Consider the following 16068-nt stretch of genomic DNA (forward strand, 5'->3'; position numbering starts at 1 on the left):
TTGAGAAAGCTTGTTCTAGCACACATCCTATATTGCTGTAATACCAAATTATTCTGTAATCTCTGCCTGGCTATGACAGCACCTACTAAGAACATACATATAAACAACACAACTTCAAGAATGTCATTTAACTCCTTTGAGAGGAAACTAGTAAAAACAGTCCACAGTTGAAGACACCCCAGTCACATCTTGGCGGCACACTCAAATTCATGTCCACTTGAAAAAAGTTATATGGGACAGGGGAAAAAAAAGAGGGTTTGAATCCCCTGAATTTCATAATTAAAAAAAAGTTGCTTTTCCTGACTTCAAAACTCATGTATGGGAAAAAGGGAATAATTATGAAGATGATTCTTTAAGTTTAAAAAGGTGAAGGAAGATAAAGGAGTGAAAAGTACCCTATTCTGAATTGCATGAGCTTTCACTAAATACAGAAAGTTAAATCTCCAGCTGTTCCTGTCACATTGGTTGTACAACCATCCAAGGACTGTTATTGCAGAATAAAATTAAACAGCTTGATAATAGAAAAAAAAATTAAAACGAATTCTTGTGAACTTTTAGGAATTGAGAAAACAAAAAGAGAAGAAGCTCAAAAAATAATATGCCAAAAGTCTATTTTGAACAATGTATTATTTTTATTGTAGCAGTGCAATTACATACTAGATAAATTTCCACTTGTGCGGAGACATGGTCTCTGACCCGAGAACATAAAAGCAACTACTACTATGGAAATGGAATAGATGGAATACACAGTAGGAGAACAGCATGTCACTAAAGGGATGCTGACACAACAGTGTCTGCTTTTTACATTGCACAGCGTTTTCCCAAACAGAAAATTCTTCTAAGGTTTTTCTTTAGAAACGCCTGTATCTCCCCTCTCTGAAGTGATGCTTTGCACTTCGGCAAAGGAAATGTCCTACTTCTATCATCTTAAGTAATTCCACTGTGATTTGGATGACATAACCTGCTGAAAAACAACACCTCCCACCTCTTGACTGCATAGTAAGGACTTCATTTTGGCAACATGCCTATGATTCTAAAGAGCCTGAAAACAGGGCTACAGGCAGACTGAACCTCCCTAGAACACAGATTTAAGTGTGGCTGCTGAAGGAAGGTGGGGCAGAGATAGCCTTCTTAATTGTGAAATACAGGTTATGTACTTTATCTTTCAGTGGCAGAATGGAGAAATACTAATATAGCTCTGATGTATTCAGATTCTATTGTGGACACACACTACATAGATGAATGAAAATTAATATTTTCATCTTCAAAACAGGACTTTGCAGAATAATTAAAAGCACAGGTAGGGCCAAACACAGACATCAGGATCAGAAAAATACAAACCCAAACCTTCATTCTTTGAAAGTTATCCATTCTGATAAAGTAATAAAGCATTATTACTTTGTTCTACTTTCACACATGAAGAACTTTCACATATAACTGGTATTGTTCTATAACAGATTAGTAAACTTCAGCATCTTCTTACCTTTGAATGCAACTTAAATTATTATAACAAGGGGTGGCTCTTACATATATGTTTTATGTTTTTAATGTTTTTATATGTTCAATGACTCCTTTATTTAAAAAAGATAACAAAAAGGGAAAAAAAAAGCTACTTGTTCCCAAGTTATGTGCAACATGCATGCTTTTCACTGTTAATTATTATTACTATTAAAAATATGCACCATATTTCTTTTTCGGTTTAGCCAGTGGGAACTTCTAGCCACCAGATATCATCACAACATTGCCAAGAATATTGAAGAATGCTCTATTATCCAATTTCTGTTCCAACTTTTATGCTTAATGCACCATAATTACAAGCTAGTAGAGTTTCTACAATTCTTTGACATAAACAAGAAAAGCTTTAGGTGGAGGGACACTTTAGTACCTGTTTGGCACTAGTGCTACTGCTACACGTACACCATGTCCGCTTTGTGTGTCTACAATTTAAAAACGATATTCATATATTGAAGAGAGTTCAAAGAATGACAGCAGGAGCATAACCTGTCTTTAGAAGAAAAAAAAAAAATCAAAACAAAAATTATGGTGCAAATTCATCACAACTTTAAAGTACCTTCACAGACAACAAAAATTCAAAGTGGGTTGTTCTGTCCAATAAACATCAAGATACAATAACTGGACACTGAAGGCTAGAAATAGTCAGAAGTTTTAAACCGTGTGGCCACCATAACCAGAGTTGGGGTTGGTACTTCATCACCACCAATTTTTTATTAAGAATAGCTATCTTCCTTTCTTTTTTTTTTTTTAAAAAATCTACTTCAAAGAGAGATATAAACTAAAGGTGTGCATCATATTACATCTGCCAAATAGGTCTGCAAGGTAGCACAATACCCCTATCAGAAACAATACTGTAATTTTCTGGTCAGCATAATTACATAGAACAGCTGATCAAACGTACTGAGAACATTGAATATGTAAAGAATAGCTCTGATAAAGTGATTTTAGTGCACCATAAAGAATGACAAATTCTGTGGGTTTTTTTCTTGACCAAGAAATGTCAAAATAATTGAAAATTAGAGAATTAGTTTAGAATTGAAGGAGTCCTCAATACCGAGCAGTATCAGCACTGTTTCTTAAAAATATTAACAAATTATACACATGTGCATAATAATGACAGGAGGAATTTAATCAGAACCTTTTCTTCCTTCCTAACTGGGTCATATCATTCATTGTTATTCCCCGTTGCTCCTGCCTCCTATTTTGCATGGGATTTGGAAGAAACATGAAGGTGCACTTTTAAGCAATGATGTTTTTAGAGTGGAGTAGGCTGTATGCTTAAAAATACAGCAACTTATCTCTCAGTAGCACCACAAGATAAGCACTTCCCAAAGCAAAAAAGGACATGCCTTCCATTTCCTGCAGAACCTACATAATCAGGCAGCACATATCACATACAGAATAAGAAAAATGTGCTCTTTCAAACATGAATTTCTTTTAAAAAAAAAAATGACAAAAAATACGATGTGCAATTAAAGACACAGCTGTAATTCTGACTTCTTTTATCTTAACTGGCCTACCCATGTCTTTATACGATCAAATATGATGTTCTGTGCAAGATCTTTGCATCATTCAGTGGTCTGGATAGTTTCGGTTAACTAAAAAAAATGTTTGTTTTTATTTGCCAACATGTAGTACAGGCCTTACTAAGTGAATGTTATACTTTTTGTATGTAAAGTTTAGTTTCCCAGATGGCTTTTCTGTCAACCTTTCATGTCTAAATCTTTGAAAGATTTTAGCAACCTAGTTCCAATTAATTACAACAAAATGCAAATGTTACAACCAAAGGAAAATTTCACAAGCATTCATCAGTTCAGTATTAACTATCATTGATAATTTTAGAAATTATTTAAATAGATCTATAAGATCAAATAGATCTATAATTGTCTAGAAGGACGAATTGTACCTGACTAACCTGATTTTCTTCTACAACGAAGTAACTGGCTGTGTAGGTAAGTGATGAGCAGTGGGTGTTGCATGTCTTGAGGCCTTCAACATGGCCTCCAAACATACCTGTAGCCAAACTGGTAGAGATACAGACTGGAAAAGTGGTTAACAAGGTGGGTGGAAAACGAGCTGGACTGTCAGGCTCAAAGCCTGGTGATCAGCAGCATGAAGTCCAATGGGTAGCTGCTTACTATTGACAGCCCTCAGAGGCTGATACTGTTCAGTGCCTTTATTAATGATCTGAACGATGGGACAGACGGCACTCTCAGCAAGTCTGCAGATCATGTGAAATTTGGGGAAGACATGAATTGGGAGTAAGCAGTGTGCCGTTACTGTAAAAAAAAAAGGAAAAAGGAAAAAAGGAAAAAAGGAAAAAAGGAAAAAAGGAAAAAAGGAAAAAAGGAAAAAAGGAAAAAAGGAAAAAAGGAAAAAAGGAAAAAAGGAAAAAAGGAAAAAAGGAAAAAAGGAAAAAAGGAAAAAAGGAAAAAAGGAAAAAAGGAAAAAAGGAAAAAAGGAAAAAAGGAAAAAAGGAAAAAAGGAAAAAAGGAAAAAAGGAAAAAAGGAAAAGAAGCAAGCAAAGCCCAACTGCATCCTTGCTGTATTATCAAAAGTATATGACCAGGAGACGGGAAACAGTTATTTCTCTCTGTGCAGCTCTTGCAAGACCACTGCTGGAGTACTGTGCCCGATTTTGGGCTCCCCAGTAAAAGGAAGACATTGAATAGCTGAAGAGAGTCCAACAGACAGCCACCAAGATGTTTGGGGCTGGAACACGCGATGTAAGAGGAGAGGATGAGAGAACTGTTTGTTCAGCTGAAAAGAAAAGCAGACTCGGGGGAACCTTAATGCCCTCTACAACTATCTAATTGGAACCTTAGAGATGACGGAGACAAAAGTCTTTTCAGAAGTGCACGGTGGAAGGATGACAGGCAAGAGGCAAAAGTTGCAGCACAGAAAATTCTGTCTTGTTAATGTGGAAAAGACTTTACCAGGAGAGCAACCAAACACTGGACCAGGTGCCCAGAGAGGCTGTAGAATCCCCATCACTTGAAATTGCCGATTTGAGCAGGAGGTTGCATGAAATGACCTCTGGGAGAGCCCTTAAACCTGTATGACTCATTTATATAAATATCTTTACTAACTGGGACCAGAAGGTGACTGCATAGTATTACAATTGCTTAGTTTCAGGATTTTTACGAGTATTTTTCAGAATGTGCTTGATACCAGTAATTTTAGTTTCTATTTCAGCAACACGTAAAACTGAACTGAAAAAAAGAATGTATAGTAACAGTCCTGTATAATTTATCTCATTACTATTAGAGTTTTGCTACTAAAAAGATATAGATATACAAGTTTGGAACGAATAATCACGGTAGTTCCTTCAGATTCAACTCCTCAAATTATTTTTGTATTTTTCCATTTGTCATTTCCTGCATTTGCAAACACAATCAACATAATTCCCTGAAAAATAAATTGATCATATTAATAAAGAGCATAACTTTGAAAGATGTGCTGAAAATGGCACACACATCAATAATGGAGGGTGCCAGTTGCTTTGAAGCTCAGTTACCCCTGGCTAAAGAAACTCATCTGTGTTTTGCAATTTTATGAATACGTTCAGACAGCAATTTCTAAATCCAACCAAAACCTCAGATATTAGGATACTTAAGTTTGCTAACAAAGGCATCATCTAAAGTGAAAATTAAAACACAGCTTCCAGTTCATCTCAGTATTCCAATCAGCAAGACACAAAAGCAAAATCCTGCAAAACTTCAGCATTAGAGTAAAAGCAAGATAAAGATAAGAGAGACCAATTCAAACCTTCCTATTACTTTTAAGTAGCAAGTCATTGTGTTGAAAACTGACTACAGCTAAACGTCAATTAAAATTAAAATCTTAATCATATAGAACTTTATTTACATATGTTCTATTAGTTCTTCATTTTTCCTTTCTTCCCTCTTCTTAAAGGTAAAAAAGCATATATTTTCTCCTTAAATTAGCTTCCAACTTCTAAATGGTATTTTCAATTTTTTTTTCTTCTACTGCAAACTTTCACACTTATGGAAACAAAATTCCACAGATTTCATCTCTACTGAAGAGAAGCGCAGGATAATATTAACATCTTCAATGAAATTATACCTCAGCTGTAATTTGTAAACAAAGCAAATCACATACATATTGACAAAGAAAATCTTCTAATATAACAAAAGACATTAAAGTTTATGTATTTTAAACCTCTAATCCCCAGCCAGATTTATGCATTTCTAAATTGTTTCACATAGTTTTAAAAATCCCATCTAAAGGGGATGGAGGTGCTAAAATGAACTAGTTAGAAATTTTGTCTTGTGCGAATAAGAAAAAAAAAAAAGACTAAGTAGCTCATTCATGTACAAAAAGATTGTTTGAAATAAGTTAAAAAAAATAAATCTCTATAATATAGATAATAATCTCTATATAGCCCCCTATGCTAGAAAAAGCATATGAATTAACCCATTGAAATTTTATGGATTATTTTACTTTGATGAGATCATAACTATAATACAGAGAAAAAACCCTGACAGATGACTGGAGTTCTACTTTTTTCCATTTACTTAATTCCCACACATTATTAAATTATTATATAAAAAATCAGAAATGTGCTATACAAGAATCAGAAGATGTTTATGATTTCTTTGTAGTCTGGAAAGACATGAAACAAATATGTTATTTTTTTACCCTAATTTTTCAGCTTTCTAAGAGCTATCAAGCTACCAACCTCTGAACTGAGGAAAGATGAAAATAATTTTATGTACGGTTGAACGTTTTTAACTGTCATTCTTTTATAAAGTGACATATAAGACATTCCAAACTACAATGGTATTAAAAAAAGCAAAATGTATAAAGAATAAATTATGCATGGTCTCAAGTTGCAATAGCCCATTTTCTCAAATTTTGATCTACAAAAGCTCTGTATGTTTTAAAACTGCTTCTAGACCAAACAAGTGATTCTAATAAAGACATAACTATTTAAATTATCTTGATTTAAATCAGTTCTCCCTGCTATCCTCTTTGTGTGGTTTTGGCTGGGATAGAGTTAATTTTCTTTATAGTAGCTGGTATATTGCTGTGTTTTGGATTTACTATGAAAATAATGTTGATAACACACTGATGTTTTCATTATTGCTGAGCAGTGTTTACACAGAGTCAAGGCCTTTTCTGCTCCTCACCCCACCCCACCAGCGAGGAGGCTGGGGGTGCACAAGAAGTTGGGAGGGGACACAGCTGGGACAGCTGACCCCAACTGACCACAGGGCTATTCCGTACCATATGACATCATGCTCAGCATACAAAGCTGGGGGAAGAAGGAAGGGAGGGACATTTGGAGTAATGGCGTTTATCTACCCAAGTAACCGTTAGGCGTGATGGAGCCCTGCTTTCCTGGAGAAGCCTGAACACCTGCCTGCCGATGGGAAGTAGTGAATGAATTCCTTGTTTTGTTTTGCTTTGCTTTGCTTGTGCGCGTGGCTTTTGCTTTACCTATTAAACTGTCTTTATCTCAGCCCATGAGTTTTCTCACTTTTACCCTTCTGATTCTCTCCCCCATCCCACTGGAGAGAGTCAGCGAGCGGCTGGGAGGTGCTTATTGCCAGCCAGGGTTAAAACACGACACTCTTCTAAAAGGTCACAAGAATGAAGCAGCAACAGAAAAAGCAGAATTTTTTTTTTTTTTTTTTTTTAAACTCATCGGAAAGATGTCCCCTAGTATGATGGTAGTAAGAGTTCCAATTACTGACTCTATCTACTCCAGCAAACCAAAAATTCTCTCTAAAAGTGTGTTGTATTTATGTTGCAAAATCTTGGAACGGGACAAAAGTGTTCTTTGAGATAACTCTAATTGCTCCAATTAAAATTTCTAAATCCTTCTCTGAGCCTGGAGCAGAAAAGGGTAAGAATTTTAACACACGCATGGAAAAAGAACTTCTTTGCAAAACTTGTCACAGTTAATTAAAATCTGGTCAGATAAGGCAAACAACCTTTCCCTGTTGGGGCACTGTTCAGCAGTGCTCCGATGGTATACTTAGATGGCACATCCATCCTTTCTCACCGAGCTCCTTGCTGCTGCTGTTTGGCCATCACAGCATCAAGTACAATAATCTAAAGCTACGTCAAGTATATGTATGTTATAGCCTAGCGCGCCTGCTCACTGCCCTGACAGACATTTACCCTACATGGAGACACAATAAAGAGTGCTCACAGAAATGTAGTGTTACTTCCGAGAATAAAGTGAGCACTGTTTGATTCAAAATAGCTACAAACAGGGATCGGTTCTTGTAATAAGGCCATACTAGATAACTGTAATACAGTTCACAAACAGGACTTTGTGGGCTTGCCATTTCAACAAACACTGAAGATGAAAAGAAATAATAGCTTTTTCTACCACAGCCTCTTTCCTTAAGTTCATTGTAAATGAGTGCCCTTATGAATGACCCATTTCAGTGATTGCTTTACATACAAAACCACTCTTTATTGGTTAAGCACTACATCCCTAACTCCTTAATTCAGTCTTGCACTCAGCTGTATCAAAAATCCATCTTGTTTGAATGGGCCCAATTATTATTAAAAAAAACAATCAAAACTGTAATTTACTACCAAACACAGTTTTGGAAGCACAAAGTGCAAAGCTACTGTTGGTTCTTTCCTTGTTTCACACCACTGTTAACATCCGAACCTTGAACCTAGAACTGCCTCCTGAAGAAACCTTCCAGATAAAGAGCCTTCTTTCTGTTTCCGAATAAAAGGCTGTAGTCAGCCATCTGCTCCTGACCTGGATTCACAGTTCAGGGAATAACTGTCTAATTTTTGTCTATCAAATCAAATAGCTGTTTCATTCTTTATGATGAACTATGTTGCCATTCTATTACACTGATATTTCAACGAACACCTCACCCCACCTTCAATACCTGCTTAGCCTCAAGGTTCGAGCCAACCACTCCCTTTTCCCAGGAGAATGCTATAGCTACATGATCACAGTTTAACTTAAAGGGAGACTTAGTTTTGACCTCTTGCTGAAGGTATTGACAACAGCCACATACAGCCTGTCACAAGTCACTTGCAGGACTTACATATCCTTCATTACAAATACGTGGTAAAACTGTTATGAAGGAAGAAGAACAAGCACCGTGCATGACTTCTACTGCATCTTTTCAGGAAAAAACAATGGTTAGGGCCATGTATATTATCAGGACTCTGAATATATGTTATACAAGGCATGATGGGATTGATGGCTTCATAGGTGTATTGGGTAGATAGATACCAATAAGCACACTGGCCAATGAAAAGAAGAGAATACATTTGGGAGCTTCCCCTCATACACCCTCTTTAGTTCTTACAATCTGAGACATCAAAGGCTATGCCTACCTGAGCAGAAGTGCAGCGATATGTCAGTATATCCCAGAGACTCCAATTAGTATATGCCGTAGCACTGCTGCGAACAAAGATGTATTTGGCTTGCAGAGTATGTATGTCCAGCAGCAACCCAGAGACAAACAGGTCATCAGGTTAACTGCTGTTGTAAAGTTCGTGCTGATATCCCTTGTGAAGGAGTAAGAAAATGGGACAACACTGCTATAAAGTTGTTTGGCAAATATCTGACAATAATACACAATGCGCAGCTTCTTTTTGTTCCCCCTGGGTAGAACCAATACAGATAGTTGTGTTTTTATCTTTTCTTCTAGGCATATAAACTTTTTTCTCCAAAAACTCTCAAGAAGTTACCTCTTTATTGACTGCGACGCTACAAGTGTATGATTTCAATTCTTTCTTCAAATACATATTCCTAAACACAGAGAGTAATGAACAATTCAAAAGAGAAAGGCTTAACCAAGTTGGTGTAATGACGTTGGACTGTCCTTCGGAATCAAAGTACTCCAGGTATGTAGAACACCAGATGTGGATACAACCACATCATATTCTGCCATAAGTTGCACTGATATTTGGTGTATCTATTACTCCGTGTAGCTGAGAAAAACATATTTCTACTCCGTGCATCTAGCATTTTGGGTGGGGGAACAGGGAGGTTGTCAAAAAGGGCACAGCAAGCTTCGTTATCGTTAGAGCTATGTGCTGTCACTGCCATCACTGATCATTCTGCAACAGGTGAGTCTGGAACAATGAGGTGGCCGTTGATGTAATGTGGGAGCTATGCTGGAAGCTGCAGTCCAGCTGCTGAATTCCATCAAGTATTTCTTGCTGGTATGATAATAATTTTGTTTCTGAGAGTTAAGTCTAGAATACCAACAATAATATGAATAATTTTCACTAAGACTTAAGAAGGGGTATTCAAAATAGCAGCCCTCTTTTTATAAGCTATGAAGCTTAAGCTTGTTTTCTAGGGTAGAGGAATGTGATGCAGCCACACTGTCATCTGCTGAAGTCAGGGCATCCAGATCCATGTCTGTGTTCAGATGTTCAATGAGACATTTAATTTTCATTATTTTGTGTTAATGAGAGACTGTCCTCTGTATCAGTGAGTTGCCAAATACATCCTATGCTGGATACAGGATCTTTCCTATGGACTCGTATGGAAAGATTGCTTGAGTTCCCCAGAATTCAGGACATTTGGGAAAAGCACAAGAGAGTCAAATTGCTTAAGGATATACCTCTCACTATATGCAGGAGAATCCATTTCATAACCTGGACATGGGAGACTAAGACAGTGCTCTGGAAGATGATCAAAGATATGCAATATCTTCTATATGAGGAACAACTAAGTAGCATTGGACTTTTCAGCCTGGAAAAAGAGAGAACTTGGAAAGGATATGACAAATCTAAAATTGTGAGGGGCACAGAGTCTTGGTAGCAATCACCCGTTCACTGTGTCTTCCAGGGCAAAAGCAAGAGGCTGTCAATGAAGCTACCGGGAGACAGGTTCAAACTCAAAAGAAATGAGGCAGGTTCTTCCTGCAACAGAGAATAGGCCTGTAGAACCACTTACCAAATGATGCTACAGCTGCAAAAGTTTATATGGGCTCAAGAAGACACTGACCATGTACTCGGATGGCAGATCTATGGAAGGTACTAAAGTGACAAGTCACAAAAAGTTCAAGAAAACCTTCATCTGTAAACAGTTGGGAAGATGGGACAACATTACAGAGAAGTATCATGTTTGCCTTGTTCTTACCCTTTCCTGGGTGTGTGCATATGGCCATTATGTCAAACAGAATGCTGGGATCATTGGCCTGAACCAGTACAGCTATTCCTTGGTTATGATCTTATCAGAATGACAAGTCTGGGCTCTCTAAGAATTTCCTTTCCTTAAGAAATTAGTGCAATCTTCAGTACAATCACAGTAAGTGATAGCTGAAGAAATCAATGAATTCACATGTATTTTTCAAGGTCAGACTGCTGGCCACTGCACCTGCACTGTCTGTCTAAGAAACCATCTGATGACCTTGAGTCTCAACATCATGGTTCGAATTACATGTAGGCTTCAAAGTTGAAAAATGAAGGGATGCCTTTTTGCTTCAAGATGAAGATCTTTATTGTTATTACCAGCAAAGATTTTTACCCGAAGTCTAGCACACTTGTAAAGTCAGAAACAGTACTAGTGGATTCTGAAATCTCAGAACTTGCTTTAGCTAAGATGGTCAAAACTGCTATTAAAGGTTTGCTGAGCTTTTCTAATGTGTTAGGACATGAAGTATAAAGCTGACCTCCCAAGCACATGCAAATCCATTTGAGATACTAATGCTTCCTTTAACAGCAGTATTTAAAGAAGAGTTTAGCATGCCTTTCCAGATACTGGGATGCTAGATATAGAACCATCAAGAAAGTAGATTGATATCTTCAAGGCAGCTCAAAAATTCCATAGTTAGTATCTGGGGTAGCAAAGGGCTAAAATAACCTCAAACTATAGAAATACAGATAAACACATAATAGAAGATGAGCCGAGGAGGGTGATGCAGACATACCTAAGAGGTTCTGCACAGAGACATCTTCCAAGTGTGCAACGGTGATAGCAACTCTGAACCAGACCTGCAGAGCAGAGCAACTTGGGTGCTCAGAAAGTCAGATGCAGTCAGCTATGGTTCAGCAACATCCCCTGATTTTCTCCAGCCTCCTGGAGCCCCAAACATGACACCTGAGCTTCATGTAGACAAGTCTGAGTTCAGTTAGCTCGGTCTAGCTCAGAGCTCAAGGACAACACACGGGTACTAGCAAAACCCCTCCTGATGTGACCCAGTTCCCTAAGGAGATAATTTGGCATCTCTGCAGATGACACCATGTTTCCAAGGGTGCTCAGCTTCAAGGCTGGATCCCATACCATATAAATGGCTTGAGCTACAGATTACAGTACACCCAGTTTACCCTTCTCAATGCATTAGAGCTGGGTGAGCAGCAAGGAGTAATTAATTTTAAAATGTTAGGTAAACAGTGTTTGCACTTTCAAAGTCAGTAAGTCATCTCTACCTTCTCCAGGAAATCTTCTACCATAAAGGCTAGGATTGATGATTTCCAGTATGTGTGAATGAAACAACAATTCTTATCTCTCAACATCTACTCATCAGTAGCAGAAACAAAAGTAACTGCAATCCTAAAAAAATTACACAGCCCCTGCCAGCTTTTCATTTATGTTGCTGGACTTAAAGCAGAAACAAATGGAAGCCATTTGGGGCTCTTCCTGAAATAGATACAAGAATTGGAACAGAATTATCATTGGTTGCTAAATAAAGGAAAAACTGTAGTGTAGAAACTCTGGAATCATATTATCTTCACTCCAGACACTCAAGAGATTACTGCTCTAAAAAAATAAATCTGGCCTAAATCTGGCTCAGAAATGCAATGGGCTCTAGCTTTCTTATATAAATGCTTGCAAGAACACAAGTACAATGGGTCAGGCCATGGAAAACATATGAATAAGAGGTATTAAGAAGTATTTATTTGCTGCAACCACTCATCTCAAAAACCTCTGTGTCAGACCTTGCTTCCCTGGCGTCTTAGAGAGGGGGCTTAAATCTTGGGTACGCATCAGGCTTTCAAAAAAATGCTGAACCACAAAGTAGACATGCAATGCCCAAAACAGGTCATTATATTCACACACACATATTACACATACATGTAGAGCTATCAATTCATGCATTCAATCCACAGATGTATGTAAAATAAACTTTACAGAAAATCTTATCATTAGTGAATACACGCATATACATACATACCTGTGTATGTACACAACACATGCTGAATTACCAGCCTTTTAGAAGTTAATATTAGAACACTTTAGGAGGCTGGTTGACAAGAGGAAAATGCATTTAACAATATCAAGAAATGTAATGACACTGGCTACACAACAACTCATTTATTTTCCAAGATACTTATGCGTAGCCTGTATTTTATTATCATTAGTTTAGGATGATTAATAGTGAAGAATGCCTGCCAATGTACTCCTCTAAGGTGCAATACAGATATAACAATGTTTTTTCTTTTCTGTTTTCAGAGGAATGGGGGGAAGGGGTTACAATGTGTGCAGCAGTGCCCCTTTAAGTAATCTTTTTTTTGGCTGTGCATCCAGGGCAGCTAATAGTTTTATCAAATACCCTTCACAGCAAGACGACTGTTTCCATGGAAACTGTAGAGCAATCATCCATTACTCCTGCAAAGATTTCTCTCAGCTCTCTCCTGAATACAGGTAGCTACTTTCTCTCGAACTAAAACAGAACGGAAGAATGAATTTTACAGCCTGTGTGACAATTCACCTCCGGAGCTTCATACGGAGACTACAGGGAAAGTGGGGCCTAAAGCACAGAACCCCAGAAAGCACAGGCAAGGAAACCATAAAGAAGTTCTAAAACAGGGACGAATTCTGCCAAGTCTGCAATGTAAAATACAGCGTATAGAGACGACGGAAGATTCTTTCCTTACAGCTGTGAAATGGAGAGGAGACAGAGAAGAGCTTAAGATCGGAGATGAACCCAGAGCTCAGTCACTTACCTCTCTCAGCATGTTGTTTTCTTTTTCCTTCTGTTCGAGAAGGCTCTCCAAGTGGTGCACGTGCATCTCTGCCTCAGCCAACCGTCTTGTTCGCTCATGATCTTCCTCAGTGGCTTTTGCTGACAGACCTTTACTCTGCAGCATCTCCAGCAGCTTTTTGATGGACTCATCACGTGCATTTAAGGTCTGTTTCTGTGTCTCAATTCGCAGTTCCATCTCTTCTAAGGTTTTACGTAGCAGGAAGAGTTCCTTGGCCTGGCGTTCGTGCTCTGCATGAAGTCGTTGGAAGTTTTCCTCTGTCAGCTCTGCCACAAAGGGCTCACTGGTTCTAGTGCTGCTGTCCTGCTGGAACAGCTGGTTCAGGTCCCGCTGGATCCGAAGCTCATCTTGCAGAGCCTGGATAGTCATCTGCATATGCTAAAAGAATAAATAAATAAAATCAGAGGATTCCCTCCATTGGAGAAAGAAAGAGAACAAACAGTATGAGCCACATCAGTGCTCCTGAACTACCAACCAAGAGGAAACCAAACACTGACAGACCAACATTGTTTTCTGAAAGCCCAGTTGAGGTGGAATTGGGTTACACTACAGAAATTTCAAGTCCCTACTTCTATACCTGGTAGAGGTTGCTTAACACTACAAACCTCTTACTCAGGTGACTCTGTCACTTCCACCAACTTGAGTGAGTCACTATTTCAAATGGGAAAATGTCAGTAAGCTGAGAGCTTAAAGGTTTGTTTTTTTTTTTTCCCAAATGTTTGCCTATGCTATAGAAGAATTCTGCATAAGAAGTCCTAGACTAGAATTACTATCTTGACAAAGCAGAGGGACATGTCACTATTAGAAATTACATACCATCTAATAAAATGTAATCAGCCTTGAAGGCTCCCAGGGTCTTCAGTACTAACACTACACATAGCACAGGCTTCCCAGTTGACTCACAGAAGAAACTTCAGCATGTCAGGAAGAACTACAGCTATAGAAAACTGGATATATGCTGACTGGGGAGAAGGGTCACATCATACAATTTTATGCATTTTTTGATTTTAGTACAGAAGAGAAATTACCACCTTACAAAGAGGAATGTGAAGCCAATCAAATGATCAGTAGTAATTTGTGGTCATGTAAGACAAAAAATTCTGTCTCAATGACTGCGAATACAGTGGGTTAATATAGTGGGATAATATAGGAGAAGCATAGTTTGCCTAGAAAAAAGTCCTCACTTCATATTTAGATAAACATTTGTCGTCTTCTCTGCAAGACAGAAGTATTAAGAAAATAACAGAGAAGTACTAACACACTGAACAAAGATCTGATTACCACGGATGACATACGCACCAAGTGATACATCTCTACTCCTTTAAGAGTGGCAGACATGCTTACAATTTAGTCTGAATGGGAACAAGTCAGATGGTCTGATCCCTGGGGTCTACTTTTATATTACAAAAATCAGTGTCTGCAATACAGCTACTTCCAGTATTCACTAGGACTAAAGTACTAGTTAGTTAGTATTAGTTATAATCTATTATCAAGCTTGACGCAGGAGACAGACCATTAAGGTCTATAATGTAAAGATGGTGCCAAATTAATATGTTTGACATAAATCCAAGTACTTCATTTCACTCAAATATTTGTGAAAAGAGGAGATGTAAAAACATTTGGGTTTAAGTATTACTTCAAGAATATATTTATCACAATTCTTATGTAAAATTCCTTGGAGATACTCTTATGTAAAATTCCTTGGAGTTGGACCAGTTGACCTCCAGAGGTCTCTTCCAACCTCAACCATCCTGTGATTCTATGAAAAGACAATAGACAGAAGATAGTATTTGCAACACAGTTACCTACCTTTAACCTGTTCTAGAAATATTAACCACTAACCGTTAGTTTGGTTGTATAGAATGGTGCATAAGGCAGTCCAATCCCATTTTCTTTACAAATGTCAGTACTTCAGATTAAGTACTTCCCCTCCTATTGTGTTCTGGCCTAAGGAGAGCTTTTTGAAACTAAAGGTGCTGTTTTGCAATCAGCTCACCTAAGTCCACACTGCTACTAAAAGGAACAGTCCAGCTCTCTGTCCTTCCTTAGGTGGCTGGCACTGACAACTGGATCAAAATTTCACCTGGCTGAAAATCAACCCCATCAAAACCAAACAAAACGTCTTTCCAGCCAGATCTCTGATCCAGTTGATAGTGTGACTACACCAATGCTGATCCTGGTGCAAAGCAGGAGTGGGAACATGCAGTCAAGGAGCTGGTGGAGAAGGAAACAGAACCATCCTTTATGGTATCGGCATAAACTGAAATCAGCTTAAATGCCTAGCTTCATGATTGATTCAAGATGCTGTAATTGTCTTTTCTTCTATTTCAATAACACAATGCTTGGCAGTTACTAATTCTGTTAATCAAAAACTACACTTTAGGTTATAGAATCTGTGTGATAACAGCACAGGTATATTAGGTGAGGGGATAATTAATTACTCTAAAAGGTACATTGTGTTTATATATTGGTGGATGCTTACATTTATTTTCAAGTCAGCATTTAGTAGTGTAAGAGAAGAAAAGAAATATCTCAAGGCAGTCAATATGGATTTTGAAAATGTTTTTAGAAATCACTTTATTTTTCTTTTTTTTTTTTTAA

The 16068-nt window shown here is 37.8% G+C and overlaps 1 protein-coding gene across 1 annotated transcript in view; it reads right to left on the reverse strand.

Moving 5' to 3' along the window:
- ERC1 (ELKS/RAB6-interacting/CAST family member 1) overlaps positions 1-16068 on the reverse strand; it is a 294006-nt gene that overhangs the window by 224951 nt on the left and 52987 nt on the right. The window contains exon 2 of the mRNA XM_082308445.1: positions 13429-13845. Coding sequence (XP_082164571.1) covers positions 13429-13845 — 417 coding nt within the window. The remainder of the gene's footprint in view (positions 1-13428; positions 13846-16068) is intronic.

The sequence above is a fragment of the Platalea leucorodia genome (assembly GCF_965183815.1).
Source record: "Platalea leucorodia genome assembly, chromosome: 4".
NCBI lineage: Eukaryota > Metazoa > Chordata > Aves > Pelecaniformes > Threskiornithidae > Platalea > Platalea leucorodia.